This window comes from Lepidochelys kempii, chromosome 27 (assembly GCF_965140265.1).
Source record: "Lepidochelys kempii isolate rLepKem1 chromosome 27, rLepKem1.hap2, whole genome shotgun sequence".
Classification (NCBI taxonomy): domain Eukaryota; kingdom Metazoa; phylum Chordata; order Testudines; family Cheloniidae; genus Lepidochelys; species Lepidochelys kempii.
Window position 1 is genome coordinate 14581504 of NC_133282.1, and position 27289 is coordinate 14608792.

General features: G+C 41.3%; 1 protein-coding gene across 1 annotated transcript in view; it reads right to left on the reverse strand.

The window, feature by feature from the left end:
* Positions 1–22935, reverse strand: part of NPEPPS (aminopeptidase puromycin sensitive) — a 62605-nt gene extending 39670 nt beyond the window's left edge. Inside the window, exons 1-3 of the mRNA XM_073326253.1 lie at positions 22633–22935; positions 11981–12065; positions 367–444 (exon numbers count right to left, since the gene is read on the reverse strand). Coding sequence (XP_073182354.1) covers positions 367–444; positions 11981–12065; positions 22633–22755 — 286 coding nt within the window. The 5' untranslated portion in view covers positions 22756–22935. The remainder of the gene's footprint in view (positions 1–366; positions 445–11980; positions 12066–22632) is intronic.
* Positions 22936–27289: the final 4354 nt, after the last annotated feature.

Sequence of the window (27289 nt, forward strand, 5' to 3'; positions counted from 1 at the left end):
CGTAGCACTTAAATCAATGTAGTTAGGTGACACAGTATCTGTGTAGACAGTGTTACTTACATTGCCTGTTGGCTGTCAGCGCCACTGCGGGGCTCACATCTGGAGCTCACCTGCCTCAGGGCTGACAGCTGGAGCCCCCCACACCCCTGGGCAGTATGGAGTCTCCAGCTGTGAGCTGTCAGCCCTGGGACAGCGGGGCTCCAGCTTTCATTGCCCCACACAGTTAAGTTGGTGGAAGCACGCCTGGTGAGGATGCGCACAGCTGAAGAACAAGCACAGTGTGGATGTGAAACACCACTTTAATTACTGCAGCAGTCGAATTATCTTAAGTCGATTGCCCTGAGAGATTTTGGAAGCACCTCTTACCTTTTTGTAGAGTACTGGGAAAGGAGAGAGTAACTTTCTCATCTTCATTTTGATAGTTGAATCCCGTGGCGTGTATTTCTGAAACGGAAAGAGCACTTGATTCAACAAGAGCCTAGAATGTTTCCGTAACTCAAGAGCACTTTATGTTCACACTTCAGTGAATTGAATCCAGCTGAACTTAGCAAAATGCTGTAATCACTAATCAAGATTTCAATTAACATAGAACAATGTAAACCTAAACACCCAAAGAAATACCACTTATTGACAAGGTTCAATGCTCTATTCTCATGCCTCAGAAAACCAATTTAAGCATATTTATGTGGGGGTCATAGGGTTCCCACACACTGATTTCACTCCAAGCTACCACACCTCAATCTCTTCCCACACACACTCCATTGGAATGCTGCACTTACACAACTCTGCAAAGGCTGAGCAACGTAATTGTTTCACAACTAGAGAAATGAGAGCTGTATGTTTAGATTATAAACTCTTTGGGGTGAAGATTGTCTGCCTCTTGTTCAGCACCAAGCATGCTAGTGGCATTTAAATGCTGCTCTCCTGATAGAGTGAAATTCCTGTTGAGATCTCTCCATTAACATGCATGCAGCAGTGTTAGGGAGAACAAACAGAAAAGCTGGTCCAATAGAGATTTGTTTAATTGTCCAAAAAATAGTATTTACAAAAATCAGACACTTTGTTTTAGAAGCTTCTAGATCTCAATTTGAAAAACAATATCCAATTTTTCAAAGCTGGTTCATATACCTTGAAAATGAAACTCAGAGGTCTTCAGGAACAGGGACCTTGTCTTTGTTTAGATTTGTAAAGCAGCTCACAAGGGGCTCCCAGTTCCAGTTGGAGCTGCTAAGCACTACATTGTAAATGGTTACTGTTAAATAATGAATCCAGGCCAGACTGACATATAGAGGAAATCAGCACTCTGATACCAAGCTCATCCACTGAGCTGCAGTGTGCTCAGCGCTGAGGAAGCACCTTGTATTGCTTCCTCCTTTCTAACCAATTCAGTGAGTGGCACTTACTGTGTTTGGAGAGAACTGTTGTGTCCAGCACTTCTCACCCAGGAAAACTGCTACAGCTTTCAAGGTGAGATCCTAGGCCCTCTTCACCCACCCCTGGCCCACACAAATAATCCATCACTAACAAGCTTCGAGAAACGCAGAGCTGTATGTAATCAACAGATGAACTCTATTTTTAATACTGCCCAATGTTCTGAGCTGGTAAATTTCCATTCAACACATTACATGCATACGCAGCATTATATACACAGGCATAGTTGTGGATTTACTAATACACATTTGCTTAATCTTCTAAGGTATTAATATTTAAAGGACAACAGAAATAAGGAAAAGGGTGATTAAAGAAATTTGCTGTGTGATGTTAGATATGAACACATTAAAAGAGGAACATTCCACAGTATCCATTCTCATTACACAGATCCTTGAATCACTATGAACTACATCTAGAAATGACGAAGTTTAATTTTGAAGTATTTCAGAATGACCTCTTTTTCTAGGATCATATATTGTGGCAAGGGGTATTTTCCAGACATGCATTTTTAGATACAGCCTCAGAACACTCAAGTTCATTTTGTCAAGCCAGGAACTGCCAGGAAGAACTCCCTTTTCAGGAATACTGTTTATTGAAAATGTGCTTTAGTTTACTGTAGTATAAAATATTAGGTAACAGAACATGTTGCTCCATTTCTTAAAATGGTGCATTATTTCAGCTTGAAAGTCATGCAGTGTAAATACCATCTCTGTTGACAAAACGTAAAAATTGTATGAATGCATACTGTCTTACCTGCTTGCTCCACAATACTTTACTCAGGAATTAATCAGCACTGATCACAATAGTGAGATAGTCAACCCTCACTATAAAACAATTATAAGTGGAAAGAAATATAGCAGTGACTCAATCCCGAGAGAAAAATGATAGTTTAGTGGACTGATGTGTTGAAAGTTTAGTCTAATAGTTAATACTCTGCCCTTCCATTATTTTAAATTGTCTATACCCTTCTGCTCAAACCACTGAATTCAATTGAAAATAGGTCTGGGATATTAAGACATGAGGAAGACTTAAACAATGCCTTCTGGACAAACGTTCACCAAATACAGCCAGGAAAAAAAAAAAAAAATAAGTGATTAGGTTCCTCTATTCTCTGAGTTTTGTAGAAGGTGGAGAAAGCAAAGGAGCCATTACCAGCAAGCTGTAGGTTAAAGCATACTGGACAGAATGTTGTAGGACCTTTGGGTGTATGGAGGTCTGAAGAACAAGGTACAATAATGAGCTTTGTGGTAAAATGAGGGTGCAAAACTGGTTGCCAGTTGCATCACTAAATAAGATTCACTGGATTTTGACCCTTTCTATCTTTAGATTCCAATGAAAAACAAACCTGGTGTAACAAGACAGAGCACCAGCAATCTGTCGAATGAGGAGGAAGGGGCTGAACATCTGCCTCAGATATTTCTCTGTCAGGCTGCCTGGAAAGTATGTTATCCACCACAGGGGCCAGCAAGTGACGCTGAGCTGCCCAACTGTGTGTCAGCTTCAGGACAGAGACTAAAATAAAGAGCTAAGAAACCAGAGTGGAAGGTCTCTTGATCCCAAACTCAGTGAAAGAACCCTATGCTATCCATACAGGGCTGTGGCAAGGACCTGATCATGAAGTCAAGGATTCAGTGTCACTGCAGATTCAGAGCTCCACCCTACTGAACCTAAGGAAGTACCTGACAGTATGCATAAGGCATGCACATTGTTGCCAAATTTGACACCAAATATTTAATTTCTTAATTTAATTTATTCCCCCGCAGGCTCTAAATCACTGCAAAACAATTGTGCTTAGCATCAGCACATTGTTGTGGTGTGGTTTTAAAACTTTTCTCGTCTGTGCATGAAAAACATTGGGCAACTGTTTTAACCATGGTAGATACATAGCCAAAACAGTCCCCGCTCCCCCAGCCCGCAGTTTTATTTTTCTGCTTGCACAGGAAGAAACCTTGTTTATACATGCAGATAACAGCCATGTTTCACAACAGTTCTTAAACATGGTTAATTGTGTAGGGTAGATGGGGTCTAACACTGTTTAAACAGGGTTGCTTCCAACATTATTTTCCATTGTAGTGTACACAGGGCCTTAGCACTTGATTGTTCGGAGGGGATGATTTTGTAGCTCACAAAAGCTTATGCTCAAATAAATTCGTTAGTCTCTAAGGTGCCACAAGTACTCCTTTTCTTTTTGATGAATACAGTGGGTGCTCTCTGCAACTCTGAAAATAAGGCCTTAAGTATCACAAGACTCAAGAACAGCCTCACTTGCTATCACAAACTTCCTCTGGTTAACTTACATTTTTAAAATAGCAGAAAGATTTAAATCCATGAGGGTAACAAAAGAGAATTTATTCAGTTAATGTTTCAAAAAGGCACATAATTACTGATGATGGTGTCAAATCAAATGTCTCTTCCCAACCTCCTCGCTTCCATATGCATGTTTATGTTAAAATACACAAAAGATAATTACATTTCTATCAAGTCAAAAATCACACTTTAAGTTGCACTATTTTTAAAGATTTGAAGGATGCCCATTCAAGACTAAGATTTTTTAATACCCAGCAAAGTATGAATAAATTAGTGATTATGCAGCCCACAAATATTTAAGCCTTAGAATACTGTCTACAATATTTTTGTAAGTGCATAAGAGAACTGCTTGTAACAAATAACTAAGTGCTGCAGGAGGCTGCTGGAATTCCTGATGGAGCTGAATACAAAGGCTCCTGAAGGAAACAGCACAATTTTGGCAGTCTACTAACTTTAGAGGGTTTGGCACTGCCAGGTGGTGAGTTCATCACTGGCACACTAGTATACACACTGGACCAAGCAGCATGAGAAAACAGGAAGAAGTTGTTAGTTCTCAGTTTCTCTAGAAAAGGGCATTAAAAAAAGATCCAGTAAAGTTTCCAAAATATGGGGCACTGCATATTTAACATCAGTTTTCTATAAAGAACATCCAGTATTTTAAATTATTTACTGCACTTCTACAGAGTAATTCCTGAAACTGCACAGTACCCAGATGGATGTGTCAATTAATTATTCCAATTTACAGGCATGTAATACAAAAGTCTAGATCCTGGCCAAAGGTTTTAAGCAGTATGTCCAATCTAGTGTACTGTATTTGAGAGAAAACACAGACAAATACCAAAGATAGAATTATATATGTTAGGAATCAAGCTGATTGTAAAAGATGATTCCGCCTACACTCACTAGGGTCACTGTCCATATTTGGGGGTGGAAAAGGTGCATTAAAATACTAGAGAAGACAGGTGTAGCTTTAACACATGCTAGCTGGCTGAGGTAAACCCCCTCACAGGGCTTACCTCAATACATCAAGATGCATTGAACACAATTTTCCCTAGTGAAAACAAAGACTTTCAGTGGTGTTTTCTGAGCTAAAAATTAAAGAACCTCCTTGGTCATTTATGAGTTAAGTACAATTCTGATACAATTAATGTTGAATCTACATAAATAGCTTTCAAAATACATTCTACATCCTGTTTGCTGCATCAAACATATTAAATACCAACAGGTACTGAGTTTAACAGTACAAACTGTAAAAAGCAGATTTAGTGTTCTGGTTTTTCCACTAAATTCCCTAGAAAAATATCCAGGGGCCTTTATAATGGCATACAGAGGCAGTGTCTCCCCCGCACTGAAATCAGCTTGGGAATTTTTGCCACCAATTCCAATGGCATCAGATTTTGGCCAACAGAGCTCAAAATTGAAGCAACTCACCACTATGCCTATATTTATATTATGACCCCACCCACACTTGTAGAAAAAACATGTTATCTGAGGGGTTTTAACACACACTCCTTGGGACATGACCCATCTCTTCCTGCTCTGCAGAACATCTAGCACATGGGGCACAATATGAAACAGTTTCATGGTGAAATGGCTTTAATATAAAATTGCAGACCAGGGTGGAGAGGGACAAACCATGACAATTCTAACTGAAGTTTCGAACAAACACTTTTACTATGATTTAGCCCAGCACAGTAAGTTGTCTAAAAACGTTACCGAAATAATTTTTTTAGCTATTACGGCTACGGTTAAGATTTTAGATACCAACATATAATAAAGCTTATACTCAATTAAATTGGTTAGTCTCTAAGGTGCCACAAGTACTCCTTTTCTTTTTGGTTAAGATTTTGTCATGGTTATTTTTAGTAAAAGTCACGGACAGGTCACGGTCAATAAACAAAAATTCATGGAGCCTGTGACTTGACCGGTTTCTGAGTAGCAGCCATGTTAGTCTGTATTTGCAAAAAGAAAAGGAGTACTTGTGGCACCTTAGAGACTAACAAATTTATTTGAATATAAGCCGTGACTTTACTAAAAATAACTGGGGGGCAGGGCTAGGTGGGGGGGAAGAATCGCAGCCTTAACTATGGCTAATATTGTTTTAATGCGTGGGTAAATGAGGTCAGCGGGTTCCATGTTTTCAACATTATTTATATTCATACTTAACTACAAAACTTAATCTGTCAATAAAATGGTTTGGGCAAGCTCAAAAACACCATACTGGGAATCCTGAAAAGCACAGTGTTTTTCAAAACTGTGCAGGGAACTATTTTTAAACACTGTTGCTAGCACTTCAGCCTTTTATTAAAGGTGTGCCCAAGCAATCTGCCAGAGTAGAAAGAGAATTCAAAGCTCCTCATCTACCCTCTTCTGGAGTTTAAGTTTCACAGATGCAAGAACTTGACATCTTGTACTTCCTCACTCATCAGCATTAATCACTGACCTCCAGCAATGTGATTTATGGAGAGTTTTCTGGTGATTTTCACAAAGTTTCATTGTTTTTTATGCAACTAAATTAGTTAAAAGAAGTACTACTTTCTCCTTCACAAAAATTCTTAAGCATCACAGCATCCCACTCATCCCATCAGGTCCAGATTAAGGCAATCCAGGGCCCTCAGCACACAGAGTATGTCTGTAGTTTTAGCCAGTGCTCCTACATGTGTTTTTGCCCAAACCCTGCTACTATCCACCCTCATCCATATGCTTAATTGCACTTGAAACCTGTGCTTGCATGCACAGCTGGGGGGCATGGGTTAAAGCCCAAACTGCTTTAGCAAGGGCTAGAACGTGAGGATGGACAAGAGCACTCAAGTGCTCATAGTGCTCCAATGCCTTTCCCACAATTCCCCCTCTCCACCTCCAAAGGACAGACAAGTTCTCGCACAATTGATACAATTAATTGGGAAAGAATCCCCGAGCATCTCAGCACAAATCATGGGATATGCCCACAGACAGACAGAAGCGAGTGCAGAAACACTGAGGAAACAATAATGTGGGTAAAGCTTTGCTGTGGAAACAGCTCATACTCAGGCAAAGTAACCAGAGTGCCAAACACCAGGTCAGTTGTGCAAGTGCAGACATATCCTACAGCCCAGGATCCCACGTGGCCATACGATTTAGATAATGGCACAGAGAGTACACTTATAAAGTTTGTGGACAATACCAAGCTGGGACAGGTTGCAAGTGCTTTGGAGGACAGGATTAAAATTCAAAATGATCTGGACAAACTGGAGAAATGGTCTGAAGTAAACAGGATGAAATTCAAGAAGGACAAATGAAAAGTATTCCACTTAGGAAGGAACAATCAGTTGCACACATGCAAAATGGGAAATGACTGCCTAGAAAGGAGTACTGCGGAAAGCTATCTGGGGATCATAGAGGACCACAAACTAAATATGAGTCAACAGTGTAATGCTGTTGCAAAAAAAGCGAACATCATTCTGGGATGTATTAGCAGGAGTGTTATAAGCAAGACACAAGACTGCTCTACTCCGCACTGATGAGGCCTCAACTGGAGTACTGTGTCCAGTTCTGGGTGCCACATTTCAGGAAGGATGTAACAAATTGGAGAGAGTCCAGAGAAGAGCAACAAAAATGATGAAAGATCTAGAAAACTTGACCCACGAGGGAAGATTGAAAAAATTGGGTTTGTTTAGTCTGGAAAAGAGAAGAGAGTGGACATAACAGTTTTCAAGTACGCAAAAGGTTGTTACAAGGAGGAGGGAGAAAATTTGTTTTTCTTAACCTCAGAGGATAGGACAAGAAGCAATGGGCTTAAATTACAGCAAGGGAGGTTTAGGTTGGGCATTAGGAAAAACTTCCTACCTATCAGGGTGGTTAAACACTGGAATAAATTGCCTAGGGAGGCTGTGGAATCTCTATTGGAGATTTTTAAAAGCAGGTTAGACAAACACCTGTCAGGGATGTTCTAGATAATACTTAGTCCTGCCACGAGGCAGGGGACTGGACTAGATGACCTCTCAAGGGCCCTTTCAGTCCTATGATAGAGCCATCTATTGGGGTGGTGTTGATAGGCCCTTCAGAGCATTAGGTTTTTAAGTTAACACTCCTTTGAAATGCACAAGGTGGTTCACGCTTCTCAGTTCAAATTATCTGCAGACTCAAGCAGGTATCACTGCATATTGCCAAGCTGTTCACAACTACCAGACACTTAAATTTTGTTTTTAAAAGACAGTTGAGATTCTGATATAATCATATTGACTGGGGATCTAGGAATGCCTTAATCAGGTCCTGCATCCTATTAGTGGTGGTTCACTAACTTCCTGTGGGACTGAAAAGACTGAGGTGGCAAACATCAAGCAGCAAAAAATTCAAATCAGGAGTCGCTGGCAACATTTTTTTCAAAAATTGTATATAGAAAAATTGCAATGCTGAAATAGAAAGGTAGTGCTAACTCAATTATTTGGTAAAATTAACAGATAACACTAAGTCTGTTTGCAATTCTGTATGTGAAATTGCTGATTATTACCCTCCAAGCACCTCAACATTCATGTCTTTAATAACGAGTTGCTTGTAATCCGTGAATTATCCAAAATGCTCTCCAAGCTAAATGAAGGTGAAAAATAATTAGCCAATGATTATGACTTCAGCAGATAATTTCACACCTCCTGAAAATGCAGACTTGCAGGGAAATCAAACTACTTAATATCCAATATTAAATATGAGTAAAATACAATCCCCTGAAATTTAACTTAAAAAGGCAGTTAGTTACACTTGTTTTCTTAATCCCTTATTTAGCAGAGCATGGCCATTCATTTGGACAAAGCTAATATGGCTAATGCATAACTATTCACCTTAACCAGAAGTAATGGCCATGTATAATAAAAATTAGGCCACAAACACCAAAAAAAGTATAGGCCCAGGAATCTAGAAGGCAACAAATAATCAAGTCATGAAAGAAAACTCACTGAAGTGAAGGAAGAGTTTGCAATAGAAAATTCAGAGTAACTCTAAACTGAGCTTCATGGTTCCAGTATAACGTTAGTTGGTACATGTGGCAAGTTCACAGATTTGTTGAGAAAGTGCTATTTCTACACTGTTACTTTTCAGCATAGAACCACACTTTAAAAGGAGATAAGACATTATCTCGCCTCACATTTAACAATGTATACATCAAGCAGAAATTCTTCCCCAGAGTTATAGAATTAAAATGGGTAGCAATTCCTCACTGCAGCCTGTAAAGGAGAAAGTTTACTGATCTTACAAAGATTCCTATAATTCTTCTTTTAAAATCTAATACATAATATTTATATTGACCCTTGTAAAATGTTTGTATTAGTAGCAAAAGTTCAATTGATTTGTTTTATATTTGCATCCCTTTCTAGTACAATATTTTGTATTTGTGATCAATCAAACAAATATCATGTAAAAGCAACGCACATTATCACAATAGCAGCACTAGTAAGACAGACTTCTAAGTAATAGCAACAGGTGCCAGAAAAGAACCTCTACAAATGGCCTGCCAATTCCATGCAATTTTACTTTGAAATCCATTACCATTTGGCAGCCTACCCAACTGACTTAAATGCCTTAACCCTATAAAGAAATAGCCAGAATATAAGAATAAACCTTGTTAGGAATGCATTTTCTATGTAACAAAGCTATGTTTTTATGCTGCCACAGTTTACCACAGTCAAAGTAATTAAAACTCAGGATGAAGTGTTTTAGCCACAGACATTTCTTTTCTATTTTCCTTGATTATGAAAACTACAGAAGGACAGAACATCAATTATTTTAAATGATAATTTTCTATACTAAGTTCTGCTACTGGTATTTCAAGCTATCCAGTAAGGATACCAACACTGAAACAGTATAAAATGGATGTCACAGGGAAACTCTACGAGGTTCATTTCAGAGTATGGCAAATGGGGGGCAATAACTAAAAACAGGAGGTGCAAAATTTTAAATCTCTTGGGCTTCACTTTAATTTTGCGGGAAGACAAGGTTTTTGGAGCCACGATTCAGCCTTTCTTGCTTGGTCCTGCCATTTCCCCAGTACTGGAACAGACTTTTCAAGAGGCAGTATGTACACGTGGTGGTTTTGTTAGGTAGGATAAATTCTACATCTTCGGCCATTGTCATCACTCTCTTCACCTCCTCACCACAAGCATGATACATAGCTTCAGGAATGCTAGCAATATAGTGTGTCTAATGAGACTAAAGATCACTAATGACAGTGTGCAATGTTGTCCTGGGGGATAAAATGTTTGTGAAATCTATGCAGGATCAGAGGGAGGATACAGCCCCATACCCTGAATTAAATCTTGCATCTGGAAGAAGCTAGCACTGCATACTCCCATCATCAAGTCTGAATGGACAGATTCCAAATTGTTTGGCAATGCTCCCTGCACCACAGTCTTGTTCTTTCACTGCCCACTGAACTTCCTGCATTAAGTTCCACTTTCTCAAAACATACCCATTGAACGCTACTTCCTTACAGCCTTATCTGCTGGGGCACTATTCAGCTGTTGACAGCCAACACTGGGAGGTCCTCTAATTACTTTCCTGAAGTTTGCAGAAAATGTCACCACACCGAAGACAAAAATCAAACCAAATTAAAAACAAAGCCTGCTCGTGGATGTTCCTCTGGTCACACAAAAACCTGCACTTCTGACATATATAATGGACACTTCAATAAATCTTTTCCTGGTACATCACTGCAGAAGGAACATAAGCTTTCCCTATCTAAACCTAGTCAGGAGAATTTTAAGCTTCAATTTTTCTTAAGTGTTAAAAAATGTAATAGGTCCCATCCCACCAACTCCCTTTCATTTATCCAACAACTGAAGACGCTAAGAAAATTTTAACCTATTTAAAAGAACATCTTCCAAATCCAAACCCACAGTAGCTCATTCTATTTATAACAAAATTTAAAGGGAATGCTTCACTGACATCACTATCATAGCATTCTCTTCGGAAAGTTCTGCAGAGGTTTTTTACGGGCTGGAGAATTTAAAATGTACTCTTAGCAGCTATTTGGCCCGCTGTGTATCATGTTTGTACTATTAAAGATTCCATTAAAAATATTAAGAGCTCACAAACAAGTTATTAAAACATCCTTAACTCCCCTTATTTTGTAAATCTACTGCATAGTAAGCTAAGCGTTTCTATATCAAGGACCATACTGCCCACACCTAGGTCATCTCATGCTTTCATTACTATAATTTCTCTCCACCCTCCAATCTATTTAAAACACCATTGCTGAAATCATCTTCTCTCACCACCTTGACCACGTTACACACATTGTAATCTTGAAACTCTTCACTAGCTTCCCATATCAATTGAAAGTTCCAGTCCTCTGTGTTAAGGCCCTATGTAATCTCATCTCCACCTTTCTCTAGTCTTATTTCTTCCCAGTTGGGACCTCTAAATACTCCTGTTGTCTCCTATATCTGCTGAGATTCATGCCTTCTAATCATGTTGCTCCTATGCTTGGAACACTCTCACTCGCATATACTAAATGCCTTCTTCCCACCTTTGCCCATGAATCTTTCCTACACTGATCTGACCATCGATTCTACCACACCTCCCTTACCTGCACTGTTACCCCATGTTTTGTCATTTGTGTTGAACTGCACACGCCTCACAGTAAAGACCATGTCTCACCATGGTCTTACATAAATGGATAACAGTCAACCTTAAACATCCCTTGAGCTGAAATGCTAAAGCACAATAGGGTAGAATTCCAGCTACGACTCAATTTCCCTTTTTGTGCAAATTAAAATAGACTATTTTTTTAAACACAGTGTGTAGAGGAATTAAACTTCAGCTTTGGACTAACACCTAAACTCTAAAAGCATAAAATTATTTGTAATCTCAGCTCTTTCACTCACCCATTTAAATAAATGCTCAAATAATAGGTCTTCTTTCTATGTATCCCTTTTGAATCCACCAACAAGGAAAGAGAGAGTATCTACCTCTTCTTTTTTGCCACTTTCCTATTCAGGGCTGGTAAAGTAGTATCTGCCTACTACCCAACATTTACCATATTTTCCCCCCATTTCAGAACTAGGAGTCCCAATGAAGAATCTGCAAATCAAATTAAGAACATCCACTACATTACACATTTAAAATCTATGCACAGCAAACTAAAGTAGACTAGAGTTTGGTGCAACAGCTAAGAAAGTCTTGTGACAGTGCTCACCCTGTGAGTGACGGAACTTCCAGTGTCAAAAGCATTGAGAGGGAACATGTAACAAACTGCATCAAGAGTAGTTCTTACCTTCATCTCCCTCTGGTGCATAGGAGGCAGTAATAATGTCAATGTCAGCACAATTCATCACAATTTGATTGGTTGCCTGTCTCACCTGCAAAAGAAGTTCTATCAGCAAATGTCATGAAAGGCTCATACACATTCCCCTTTAACATTATCTTTTGCTTGGTATTCACTTTGTATCTTCATTTAATCTGACATCACGAGTCATTTGGAATTAGATGAAATATTGCAACGAAGTAGCTACTAAGAAAAAATATACCACCACATCCTCTCCTTTTCTTCCATAAAATCATTTACTAGAACATGCATATTTACATTACATTCAGACCATTTCAACCTATTTATTATTACTCAGATTATAAATTTTGGGGGGCAGGGATCTGTATTAAATTTGTAGAGCACACTAGCACAATGGGGCCCTGGTCCTTTACTGGGGTTTCTAAGAACTGTCCCCATGCAAATAATAAATACTTAGAAAAGTTAGAGATCTTCCCAGTTAGTAATAAGCAATAATGGATTACAGTAAAAGTGGAGAGTATAACTACTGAAGATGAGCTAAAACATCTTACACTGTCAACAGTATTTAAAAATTACACAAGAACTTCATAGTACAGGAACATCTGCTGAAAGGGTAGTAGCCTTTAACTTCTAGTAAAAAGTTTATCTTCTGACAACTTATGTCTGTACACACATTGTTTATTTTTTAAATGGCTGGCTACCAATATAATAAAGTGCCTCACTTCTACAACATCTCACTTGGATGCAAAAGCTTGAATAGAGAGTTGCCCAAATTAAATACCAGTCTACTACAAAATTAGTACAATTCTGGACGAAATAAAATTGGAAGTTTTTAGGAACTGCTTGTCTCCCACAGTGGCTAGTAACAGATAATTCAGAAGAAAGTGTATAAACCTGCATGATAGAAAAATACACAAAACACCTACTGAGGCAGTTTCATCCTAACCATAAGTAGTTAGCGATTGGCTTAGTCCTGAGGCAAAAGGGGATAACATTCTTTACACTCTTTTATCCTAACTAGTGTAACTATAAATATTTTAATAAATGTATAATTATTTTGTGCATACTACAAAGCTTTGCCTCAATCACACTGTGGCAGTATGTTCCACAGAACTGTGTATTGTGTAAAGAGAATATTTCCTTCTGTCAGATTTTGATATGTTGCCTTTTAATTTCACTGGGCATAAAATAACCCAACAATATCACCCAGTAAATTTAATGTGGTATCAAAGTACCAAGAAACATATTTCCATGATATGAAACTAAACAAACGTAACAGCTAAAGTGACATGATCTAGATCTGGCAAAGAACTAGTCTTTTCCACATAGTATACAACTCAGGAGGTTCTACATCCCCTCCCATAAATATAACCTTCATAACCAACACAGATTTCAGCATGAGATTATGAAAGGAAATTTCTTATTTAGGTTTAAAAAAAAATGAAGGGACACAGTCAATCTGGTTTTCAGAAAAAACTAGATGGTGTAAAAAATTTTTTCTAAATGGTGCTAAATTGGAAGACCCTTATTATTCAACCTACTACTCCAAATTCCTCAACTAGTTGAGATCTTTAAAAGTGGAATGATACATGAAAGAGCTATCCCAAGTTCAGAAAATTCCAAAGTTAACAAGTCTTCGGCTTTAAAAGTTCTGAATAGCTCTAAACACACAGAACTGTTTTCATTAGAACACAGTGCCTGAAACACAGTAGAGGTTAGGACTGATTGGAGACGACTTCATTGTCAAATCTTTGTGAGGACGCACTATTTTTAGATTTCCCTTGCCTCCTGCAAACACAAGCCAGTTTTACAAAAGGGTGCAAAGTGCTGGAAAACATTTACAGGAATCAGGTTAACCGTTAACATGTGATGTTTACTCTATCAGCCCCCACAAATATCAGGTGAAATCAGCAAATTAATATGACTATGCACCAAGAATTAGAGAGTACACTTGTGATGCTATAATTATAAGCACAGTTAAAAAAAAATCTTCAGACAGGGAAGCTGGTTCTCAGGGAGCCTCCCCCCGTTCTATTAAAAAGAAAGTAGGACTCAACTAAATCTTTAACAAGTCTTCAACAATCCTTAAAGACGAGGCAGAATGACAAAATCCATGCAAAACACTCCACGTTTAAACCATTTCTACTTTGCCAGAACCTAAATCTTAAATTTATCAGACATTCATAGTGCCTTATGGAGACTGATATCTTTTAATAAAAACTACGTATTTAAGTGAATACTTAGAAAACACAGTTTATAAGCTTGAGAAGTTTGTTTTCTGGAAGACACTTATTCTGCTCATGTAGTAGTTTGTATTCATGAACACAATCAAGTTAAGAAGGCAAAAAGCACTCTTGATGGATGCGGTACATTCATTTCCAAGATTATAAATATGTGAAGTGTCACCCTTGCTCCACACAGCTGTACAACATAATTAAGCTGTCCTTCAAACAGATCAGGTTGATCAAGGAGATTCAGTACAAGAAAAAGATGGAGAGAAGAAAAGTAGTAACTACAGGGCCAATAATAACCAAAATAAAAACACTTGCAATAAAACTGAGATGAGATGGGTGCTGGAGTTTAAATACCCAGCAGATCCCTCCAGAATAGCCATCCTGGAACAGACTAACAGTCTGTCTACTATCTTGCTACTGGCTGTAGCCTAACAACAGGGAAAGGTGAAGCCCTCCTCCAGTTCTCCTCCTGCTCCTCCCACCGTGTTTATTTCTCTGGAGACAAGAATTCCATCGACCCAAGTGGGAGATCAAAGTTTAATATTTTGAAGCACAAGTTTCCCCACCTCTCTGTTACCAACTTGAACTGGCTTGTTGATGTCCCAGATATATTAACCATATGAAGTCTCAATGGAAACAACAATTGCTTTTCCATGTTCTCAGAGGAAGAATAGTTATAATTGTTTTACTGAACTCAAACTCAAAGCTAGTTCAATTTCACCTCTTCAAATACCAGTAAAAATTTAACTGTTTTCTTAAGTTTTCCTTGGGGGATTCATTTTCAAAATGGTGTACATATCTGAAGAGGAGTGTCTACTCATATTTGCATACACAATTAATTTGGAGGGGTCTATAAATTTCACTCTCAAAAAAGGATGCAGAGATTAAGACTACTTGAAATTTTACTTTTCATTGTCCAAATTAGACATTGCAAAGATCTGAAAATTCAGAGATAATACTTTCACTGAAGTCAAAATATTCATGTAAACCAGCAGCAATTTAAAATAAAAAGTTCATGCTACTGCAAAAATGACCAATTTCATTGGAATAGAAGGGAACTAGACATATCAGGCACCTCATTAAGAACTGAAAAGGGTAAAGGCTAACACTCTGGCTATCATCCATATCAAACTACCTTAGCGCAAAGAATAGTGATCATTGAACAGCTTGCGTCCTTGAGTAATAAGGGAAGAAAGGCAGTGAGTCTGTGGACAATTACTGCATAGAGGCTAAGTAACTTAACTATCAAGGAAGCTTGGCTCATGGAATCCTTTTATAGTTTCCATTACATAATAATCAATAAAGTCTGAACTGCATTTATTGGACTTTGCCAACCAGAAAGCCCAACCGCATTCAAAACTTTAAAAGTCAAGCCATTCCACAATTCATTACAAGGGAAAAATTAGACAGTGTGGCGAGATTTCACTCTGAAAATGTCCAGTTTTTTTATCCTTTAATTCAGATGTATTTTAAAAAGCTTATGTATAGTTTTAGTTTCAAAGGTCAAAGAGCATGGAGGGTTCCACCCCCCCCCCATACACTTTTTTATAACTCCCATCACCAAGGCTTCCTGGTGTTCAGATCAAATTTAACATAGATGTATCCATGTTTAACACATTAATAGGTGGGGCACAGGAAAAGTCACTTACAGATTACCTCACCTAAACCATAATTCTGAAAGTCTGAAACTTGTGAACATAGATATTTTCATAACTGTTCCAAATATGAGTTGAAGATGTTCAGAATTTTTTTGATTAGGTACTGAAGCAGAAGAGTAGAGGGAAAGAAACCTCTTTAGGATGTCTGTACTATTTACAGCAATTAAAAAACAAGACATCTGGATAGTTCTGATGGCATCTGAATCCACTTGAACTTCAGTCTCAAGTTTTATTCATCAGAAGCCTCTTTTTAATACCACTAATATCTTAGCTTGTAAAATCTTTGGTGCATGGACTCTTTCTGTGTACCGTACAGTTTGTTAACACTAGATAAATAAAACCCGGTAATTTAAAGTTGTCCGATGGTTATTCTAAATATAGAAAAGGAGTACTTGTGACACCTTAGAGACTTAGGTGCCACAAGTACTCCTTTTCTTTTTGAGAATACAGACTAACACGGCTGTTACTCTGAAACCTGTCATTCTAAATATAACATTCCAACAAGCATGTACTCAGTCCTCAGAGTCTGCCAAACATTTGATTAGTATTTTACTCTCCAGAAATATGAAAACTAGTTCAGAGCCTAGAATGTAAACAAATACACAGAGAGATCTTTCTTAGAACTGAAAGATCAATCATGGCAATGAGAGAAAAGCAGCAGCAGTTACATTTATTAGTCCTTATCTAGGTAACCACATTTTTATTCACCTACATCTAGATTGGATTATGGTAGCCAAGTAGTAAATCTTCTAATACTGAACACAGTATTGCTCTGCTATAAAAAGCTGTTTCATATTTCAATCAGCACTTGATTCCACTATTTTCCTATAGCATTCACACACTTCAGAAATGTTTAAGTTTACACAATCCCTATGTAAGTGTCTTTTTAATGTATAACAAAAGATAACTGTTTAGTCTGATGAATTATAGCATTGCACAGAACTGAGAAATAAGGGGTTTTGCCAGTTTTGAAAAGCAGGAGGAATAGAGAGTAATAGCAGGGACCCCTGACGGTGAAATATAAACAGATTCAAACGTAGTGCATTACCTTTAATCTTCAAACTCAGATCTAAATTAGAGTACTACAAATCCAAACTGCTATACTGGACTCTGACTCAAAGCGTATGTCTACACTGGCACTTCGCCGTCAAAACTTCTGTTGTTCAGGAGTGTTAAAAAAACATACATCCTCGAACAACATAAGCTTTACCGACGAAAAGCAGCGGTGCGAACAGCAAGCAAGCTATAAAAAGCGACAGATGCGGGTTAAAACATTGCTAAATATATCAGAATATCCTGAAGGCATATTAAAGGGATTGGGAAAGGAGAGATTTAAAAGGTCCATCCATTTTATATTGCACAGCCAGCCTTTTAGGCAGAAGATACCTATTGTGCAGCCAAGTAGACTTTTACTGGCAGTTTATACACAACAAAACTGAACTATCATGAGCTGATGTTCTCCATGTTTAATATGATGGCTTACAATTTCCAATATGTGCAAACCAGCAGAATCATGCTGCCCAAGGCTGTCTGAAGCTCTGAGCTGTTACGCCCTTAACTGGACAGGTAATTGTTCAGAGGCACTACAGCATTACAAACTTTAATTTATAGGATTAAATCAGAAGTCGAATGTTAGGAGTCAGCTGATTGGTTTTGTTGATAGCTAGCTCAGATTTGCCTTTTCAATTTGATGCTGCTGAAGAACAGTATGTTAGTACATCCCTTCTTTGTTCCTGGTCCAGCATTAAGCCTTTTGGAACGTGGAAACAGAATAGACTTCAATTGACCTAGACATTGTGTAATGACTGTGCTGAGTTGATGGCTGGATCCTTAGAAATAGAGTTACAACAGGAGACTTCCATGAACTGAAGACTTAACTATCTGGCAGTTCATATCTTTTTCTGAATAAACATTAATTATGTTCATTTAAAACAGTTCACAAACAGGTACTTGCAACAGTTTGGACTATTGAGAGGAAGTGTGGTTAGGGAACTGAACACAGAACCAGGAGCTAGACCCCCTTAATTTCAATTCCAGCTAAACCAAAGGCCAGCTGACTCTGGCTCATGGGGCTCATGCTAAGGGGCTGTCGAACTGTGGTGTAGACGTTCAGATCTGAGCTCTAGGACCCTCCAAGGTGAGTCTATGCCACATCTTCACTGCAATTAAACAGCCCCTTAGATGGAGCCAGCTGGCATGAACTAGCCTTGGGTGTCTAACTGCAGTGTAGACATACTCCTAAAGTCAGAGGGTATCAGTTAGCCCATCTTATCTTCCCCATCTGTAAAATGGGGGATAACAAATGAACTACCTCACAAGATGCTTTTAAGGATCACTGTTTGTAGTGTAATATAAGTGTAATGCAATATAAATTGTCAGTTTATGACTGTTTTGGAACTCTACAGACTTCTAAATTATATATGTATTTGTGTAAATGCTAAATTTTAGCATTTAAAAGTCATGTTGAATAACCAGACAGAAAACTTACTATTTAAGTTATAGATATTAACAAGCTCCGTCACTGCTCTGAAAAATGTGTTAGTTTCACATGGCTATAAACTTGAGTTTTATCAAGAGACAGATCATAACATTGTAGTTTCTCGACAAGAGAGCAGATAACAAGTAAACCTAAAGAAGGTCAAGTTTTCTAACACACAAAAACTAACAATGAAGTGCCAAAATTAAAGACTACATGTTAGTACTGGTAATTTTCAAGACTTTGAAATTGCATGATTTGCTTCAATCAACAATTGCAACAAAATCTTAACTACTGAAACATAACAGGTTCTGCTCTCTGATGCGGACATGAAAAGATCCTGCATTAACATAACATTTACTTCTGTGGAGTAAATGAAATGTATTTTTATCCATCAGTTTACATGGTTAAAAGTTTGCAAAAGTCTGATGTTCCAAAGCCAAGACTTCAAGTGCAACACATATTTGAGCCTTAAATGCTCAGGGCAGAAGTGTCCAACAGAAATACCGTGCAAAAGACCAACAAATCCTGCTTACTGCTACAAATACAAAAAACAAATTCATTGACTGGATGCTGACCTTTAATCTGACACTTAAAAGGATAGCTGAATTATTTATTTATTATTGATTCTACAGCTCACTACTGAGGATACTAAATGGCAGAACGGACACACTTGAGGTACACAGTAGCACAAGCTTTCATAAACAAATGGTTAATTTAGTGACTCATCCAGGTGTCAATGTTACACTATTCACCCTCCAAGTCAGAAAGTATTTCTCTTTAACCCCTTAACACAGACTACTGTCTACACAGCCATTGCTAGTACTGGGGTTCTTGTTAATAAATCCTGATATTAGCCCTTCAGGAGGTGGTGATGGGGTTCCAGTTATTACACTCAACCCAAATCCAAATAATTTGGAAGACTCAAGACCCATAAAATAAGTGCCTATGTATTAAATCAATTGTAACTTGGTGACTAGACAAAGATCTAGGATTCTCAGAAAATGAACACGCGTATCTTCAAAACATTCACATTACTTTACATTTTTTCTTCACTAGTTGATGCACTCTCTAAATACATTGATCAGTGCTCTCTGAACTGTACCCTAACCTTAAGAGCACCTCAAAGGGGATAACAAGGAAAGGGAAAGGGAAAGGGAAAGGGAAAGGGAAAGGGAAAGGGAAAGGAAAGCCTTTCAAAATTCCAAAGCCAGCCCTGGACTTGAACCAGGGCCCTAAGACCCTACCAGCAGCACATCTCTAGCACTTCAGCTAAAGGAGAACCACCAAATACAGAATTTCAATATTCCACATGATGCAAATTTACTTAATGACTGGTCACCTTCCTGCCAAATCACAAGATTCACTATCATTCAGAGCCTTTCGCCCAATCCCAATCTACACAGACACCAGGAAGTTGTCTGGTGAAGCACAGTCTCTATACTTTATATTTAACAACCTTATTACTCATGTAGGATTATGTTTACAGGCAGATTTTAACTCTCTTTTATGACAAAGGATTTTGGGATAGGTGTGTTTCAAACAAGGTATTTACAATCTTCCTCAAATATTCTTCATTCTTTCTTTCAAACTGTGCCAGTTTGAAAGAAAGCCCAGCAAGAACCTAACAAATGCTCATCATTTTCAAACTAACTTCAGAGGGAAAACCTGCTCATGGTAAAGCTTTTGCCTTTCAGAAAAAGTGAGAGATTCAGTGTTTTGGGTTGTTTACACATTTTTACTGGTAGGGTAGCCTCTCGTTTCACTGACACCTCTGCTCTGCATGATACGGAGGCCCACAGTCCCCGTCCCCCCTGCCTTCCAACCTGATGTTAACCAAGGGGAAAAGAAGAATTTGTAATGTTATACATAAAGGATTTCAACCAAATAATTCCAAGCCACTTCATAGACTGAATGCATACAATACCACTCAAATGCAGCACCTTTTGGATTGGAATACTGACTAGGGGAAACCCTGACACATAAGGATGGCCATATGGGGTCAGACCAATGGTCCCTCTAGCCCATTAACCTGTCTTCCGACAGTGGCCAATGCCAGATGCTCGAAAGGGAATAAATAGAACAGGGTAATCATCAATCGACCCATCCCCTGTCATACAGTACCTACAACTGGCAAGTCAGAGGCTTGAGGACAACCAGAACATGGGGTTGCATCCTTGACCATTTTGGCTAAAAACCACTGATGGACCTATCCTCCAGGAATTTATCTAATTCTTTTTTTAATCCAGTTATACTTTTCGCCTTCACAACATCCCCTACCAACAAGTTCCACAGGTTGACTGTGCATTGTGTGAAGAACTTTTATTTGTTTTAAACATGTCCTCTACAAATTTCATTCAGTGACCTCAGGTTCTTGTGTTAGGTGAAGCAGTAGATAACTCTTCCCTATTCAATTTCTCCACACCATTCATTATTTCATAGACTTCTATCATATCCCATCTCAGTTGTCTCTTTTTCAAGCCAAATAGTCCCACTGTTTTTAATCTCTCCTCATATGGAAGCTGTTCCATACCCTTAATCATTTCTGTTGCCTTTCTCTGCACCTTATTCCAGTTCTAATACATCTTTTTTGACATGAGGCGACCAGAACTGCATGCACTATTCAAGAAGTGGGCATACAATGGATTTATATAATGGCATTATGATATTTACTGTCTTATTATCTATCCTTTTCCTAATGGTTCCTAACATTAGCTTTTTTTGACTGCCACAACGCACTGAGCAGATGGTTTAAGAGAAGTATACTCAGTGACTCCAAAATCTCCTTCTTGAGCGGTAATAGCTAACTTATACCCCACCATGTTGTATGTATAGTTAGGATTACATTTTCCTATATGCATTACTCTGCGTTTATCAACACTGAATTTCATCTCCCATTTTGTTGCCCAGTCACCCAGTTTTGTGAGATCCCTTTGTAACTCTTCACTGCCTGCTTTGGACTTAACTATCTTGAGTAAGTTTGTAACATCTGTAAACTTTGCCACCTCACTGTTTACCTCTTACTGGTGTACAGATCAGATCGTTGGGGGACACCACTATATATCTCTCCATTGTGAAAACTGACCATTTATCCCTACCCTTTGTTTTCTTTTAACCAGCTACTGATCCATGAGAGGACCTTCTCTCTTATCCCATGACTGCTTCATTTGCTTAAGAGCCTTCGGTGAGGGACTTTGTCAAAGGCTTTCTGAAAGTCGAAGTATGCGACATCCACTGGATCACCCTTGCCCACATGTTTGTTGACCCACCTCAAAGAATTCTAACAGATTGGTGAGGGATGATTTCCCTTTACAAAAGCCGTGTTGTCTCTTCCCCAACAAATCACGTTCACCTGTGTGTCTAATAATTCTGTTCTTTACTACAGCCTCAACCCATTTGCCCAGTACAACTACGACCTACCACTGGACGTTTTAACAGCCGTACAAAAAAAGGCAGAGCTTGGATTGTTTAAAAAGGAGTAGTTGTGGCACCTTAGAGACTAACCAATTTATTTGAGCATAAGCTTTCGTGAGCTACAGCTCACTTCATCGGATGCATCTGATGAAGCGAGCTGTAGCTCACGAAAGCTTATGCTCAAATAAATTGGTTAGTCGCTAAGGTGCCGCAAGTCCTCCTGTTCTTTTTGCGAATACAGACTAACACGGCTGCTACTCTGAAACCTTGGATTCTTTGACTCTGAAAGGAAACATTGGGGAGAAAAAGGGAGGTGGACAGGGAAACAGCCAAGAAATGTGGGGGGGGCCCGGGGCCGAGCAAAAGCAAATGGCAGGGAACAGACCCTCCCAATACAGAAATACCCCAAAGGGGAAAGCTAAAGGCTGACCTTCAGACCCTGCCCCTAAGATCCCCCCCACACACACACACACGATCCCTTACTGGGGGGGAGAGCGCGCCACCAGCCCCCCCCACCAGGGAAGAGCGCCCCCCTCGCCCCCTTACTGGGGGGGGAGATCCCTTCCCCAACCCCCCCCATCGTGGAGAGCGCTGCCCCCCACGGGAGACCCCAAGGTTCCTCAGTCGTAAGGCCCGGGGTAGGGCGGGGCCACAGCGCCCCTCCTCCCCGCCGGGCGTGGTCACCCCGCCCCCCCGCCGCCGCTCTCCTCACCCAAGGCCCAGCCCCCCCCCGCCGTACCCGGCCTCCTGCCTCTCTCTGAGCCCCAGGCCGCCCCCCCCCGGCCGCCTGCCTGCCTCCCTCCCGCGGGGGGGGGGGGGGGGGGGGCCCGGCCCCGGCGCGCCCGCCCCGCGCGGTACCTGCACGGCCGCCTCCAGCTTGCCCTCGAAGGTGAAGTCGAGGAGGTCGGGCTTGAGGCAGAGCCCGTAGTTGAGCGGGGACACCTCGGCCGGCAGCCGCTCGAAGGGCCGCTTCTCCGGCATGGCGGGGCTGAGGGGGCGGCCTGACGGGGCGTGGGGCCTGAGGCAGCGGGGGGGGAGGGACCCACCGCGCGCGCCACCCGGCCAGCGAGCGAGTCCCACGGAGACGGAGGGTCGGGGCGGCCCGGCGCGTTCCCGACACAGGAGTGAGGACGGTCGGGCGAGGGGGGGGGGCGGGGCACGGAGAGAGAGGGAGAGAGGGCAAGGGGTTGGGCCTTGCGTGCGCGGGGGCCGGCGCCACGCACTGGCGTGAGAGGGCGCGCGCGCGCGCGCGCCGCGGCGTGACGCGGCGCGCGCCCGCTCGCTCGCTCGCTCGAAACCGCCGCCCCGAAGGAGCGAGCCCGCGTTTGCGTCAGAAGCGCGCCCGCTTCCAGGCTCCTCCTCGCGCCCCGCCTGAAGGAGGCGGGGCCGTGCGCGTGCGCGTGGGGAGAGGCTGTGGGGGGGGGAGCCTAGGTGTGGCTGGGAGGGGATACAATTCACTCCCCAAGTGGGGCAGGGGTTCCCATGTCTAGAACCTGCAAATCCCCCCTCCCCCCATTTCTAGAGCCAACCCACCTGCTCCCCTCCCTCCAGAGCTGAGCGCCTCCTCCAGTCCCGCCTTGGCCACTGCAGCATCCTCTGGGGCGTGTGTCCCCCTCACCAGCCCTCCAACAGCCTGAGCCAGGCCCCTGGGGGCGGTGAGCTCGCCTTTCAATCCCTAGGCTCTTAAAGACAATGATACATTTGGCGTTCTTCTCATTTGCCTTCTGACTTGTCACCTTCTCTGTACGCTCGGGACACGTTTCCCTGCTTTTCTCCACAACAGGAGTGCCGCCTGTCCCGTTTTCCCAGGATTGTCCCCCACCCCCATCTTTTTTTTTTTTTTTTTTTTTTGGTGGTAGCTGTCCCGGGCAATCTGTTAAGGTGCTTGGTATGCATGGCAGCTGTCCAGTTTATGGGCTTGGGAAAATCCCAGCTTTTGTACCTTAAAGGTGGCAACCCTATTCCACAACCGTGATTACTGAGAGCCAAGCAGCTCCTGAAATAACAGGACTCCAGGAGCTGGGGCTTTGAGGAAAAAACACCAACGGAGGTTAACCAGTGCTCAATGGGAGGATAAGTGAATTTATTTTATTATCAGTGGTGGCTTAGTTCCATACAGCCCTTTTTTCTCTCTGCCCATTAAGCTTGGGCCTGCACTGAATCAAGCACCTCTGTTCAGCTGAAGGGTGTGCAGGTCTCATAAACTAACCCCACCTCTGTATCCTATCACCGGGGTTGCTTAGCTCATTGTTCAGTGACAGAAGATACTCCATTCCACCCAGCATGTTAATTTCCACTGTTCCTGGTAGACTGGGAAGAGTAATTTTAGGTCCAATAAATAGGGCCCAGATCTCCTCCATGGGTACACCCAGTGTTAACCATTAACCTGATTAAAATCTCAAATGCCAACAAATAAAAGGAAGGTATTAATCTCTTTTTGAGTTCTATTTCCTCCTTTATTTTAAGAGGGAGCAAAATATCTTATGCAAGGAAAGTGTTTTGTTGTTAATTTCCTTCTGTCCTTGGAAGCCACAACTGGATTTTTCAGAAGGTTTTATTTTAGTTAAAAGTGATATCTCACTGTTTAAAATATAAGCACAGAGAGAGAGAGAACATTAATTTGCTGAGACCCAGAGAAGTTTATAGCAGAAACTAGGGCACGGAAAAAGAACAGACAATCTTGAAGCATAATTAAAAAACAGCTGATGAGCACAGATTTGTTTGGGATTTCTTTTTGGCTGCAAGGCCCCAAGGACAGGCAAGGAGACAGAAGAGAATGGCTGGAGGTGTGCATGGTATTTAATAAGTTCTCTGTACCTGTTCCCCAGGATTGCTTTTCCAATCTCTTGGTCCAGATGCCCAGAACTGAACATCTCAGATGGCCTCATGCATTTTTAAGGCAGCCAGCCAACCATCGTGCATTGCACCAGTTGTGTGAAGGCTGCCTGTGCGGGGGCTATCATTGTGCAGCAGCACCCATCAATGCCACTGTATAGAGGAGTCAAATTACCTTTGCCATCAGAAAACCCATGTTCCGTGCCGCTGTTTCAATTCATGCTGGGCCAGATCTCGCACCCACTTAAACCAATCGCAAAGCCACGTGGTTCAGGATCAGGCCCAGTGTGCTAAAACTTGAGATACAAGCTGTCAACACAGGGGGCTGGGCAGGAAAGGGGGGTGGGTTGTTTTTGATTAATTAGTTAATTGTTGTTAAGTAAATTCAGTGCTGGTGAAAGGTACCAGCGGCAGCCTTGGTTACTGGAATCCTTTATCCCAAACAGGAGCAGTATGGGCGACAGCAGTACAAGTTTTCCCATCCTGACATTATTCCTAGATTAATGAATTATTATTAGTTATATCAGCATAGTGCCCAGAGGCCCCAGTCAGGATCAGGGCCCCATTGTGCAGGCTGCAGTACAAACACATTGGAAAAGACAGTGTCTTGCCCCAGCTCTTGTGGTGAAAGCATCATAGAATCATAGAATATCAGGGTTGGAAGGGACCCCAGAAGGTCATCTAGTCCAACCCCCTGCTCGAAGCAGGACCAATTCCCAGTTAAATCATCCCAGCCAGGGCTTTGTCAAGCCTGACCTTAAAAACTCTAAGGAAGGAGATTCTACCACCTCCCTAGGTAACGCATTCCAGTGTTTCACCACCCTCCTAGTGAAAAAGTTTTTCCTAATATCCAATCTAAACCTCCCCCACTGCAACTTGAGACCATTACTCCTCGTTCTGTCATCTGCTACCATTGAGAACAGTCTAGAGCCATCCTCTTTGGAACCCCCTTTCAGGTAGTTGAAAGCAGCTATCAAATCCCCCCTCATTCTTCTCTTCTGCAGACTAAACAATCCCAGCTCCCTCAGCCTCTCCTCATAAGTCATGTGTTCTAGACCCCTAATCATTTTTGTTGCCCTTCGCTGGACTCTCTCCAATTTATCCACATCCGTCTTGTAGTGTGGGGCCCAAAACTGGACACAGTACTCCAGATGAGGCCTCACCAATGTCGAATAGAGGGGAACGATCATGTCCCTCGATCTGCTGGCTATGCCCCTACTTATACATCCCAAAATGCCATTGGCCTTCTTGGCAACAAGGGCACACTGCTGACTCATATCCAGCTTCTCGTCCACTGTCACCCCTAGGTCCTTTTCCGCAGAACTGCTGCCTAGCCTTTCGGCCCCTAGTCTGTAGCGGTGCATTGGATTCTTCCGTCCTAAGTGCAGGACCCTGCACATATCCTTATTGAACCTCATCAGATTTCTTTTGGCCCAATCCTCCAATTTGTCTAGGTCCTTCTGTATCCTATCCCTCCCCTCCAGCGTATCTACCACTCCTCCCAGTTTAGTATCATCCGCAAATTTGCTGAGAGTGCAATCTACACCATCCTCCAGATCATTTATGAAGACATTGAACAAAACCGGCCCCAGGACCGACCCCTGGGGCACTCCACTTGACACCGGCTGCCAACTAGACATGGAGCCATTGATCACTACCCGTTGAGCCCGACAATGTAGCCAGCTTTCTACCCACCTTATAGTGCATTCATCCAGCCCATACTTCCTTAACTTGCTGACAAGAATACTGTGGGAGACCGTGTCAAAAGCTTGTCAGTTTGTCTCCATAGCCTATTCACTCCTTGGCTGCTTTTCTGAAGCCTGGTCTTCATTACACAGTTAGGTCAACGGAAGGCAGCTTACGCTGACCTAACTAAGTAAGTGTCTACACTAAAATTTCACTCCCACTGATGTATGCTGATTTAGTAACTCCACCTCCACAAGAGGCGTAGAGTCAATGTCGCTGTAGTTAGGTTGACGCAGTGTCAGTGTAGACACTGCGTTGCTCTCATTGTTACTGGCTTTCGGAAGCCATCCCACAATGCCCCACACTGACAGTACAATCAGCACAAGTGCTCCTGGGGAGGATATGCACTGCAAACTCAAGGACACGCAAAAGTTATTTCATTACTGCTGCGGCTGTATGCCGATGTAATTTAGGTCGGCATAATTTCATAGTCGATGTGCCCTGAGCCTGCCAGAAAGGGGATGGATGATTCGAGCCAATGATTTTGGAAATTTTGACCCTTGTCTACAGGAAACTGATCTGTTACCACCAAGCTCATTGTACATAGGGCAAGGAATAGCCTACAGACAATGACTGTCAGCCACGACCATGCTGTGCTGAATAAGAACTAATGATCAAAGGTGTAAGGCTCCATATCTTATTACCCATCTTCTGAGCCACTTGTTCATATTAATAGCCAGACAGCAAGAACCAGAATAACCCATTACAGATACACCACTTGTTTCTGGGTGCTATTCAAGGGCAGCCCAAAGCAGGAGCTTAGGCGCAACGAAGGTCTAGGGAACTATGCCAAGGTCCCTAGCAGAAAGGACTGGCTGCAGACAGATACCTGGATGGATAGCCACCTTCCTGTTGCTGTCCAGATCACCTTTGTTTTCAAATGTGTCATTACAATTCACATAAAAATACCTTCTAAATGGGTTTCTGCCTCAGA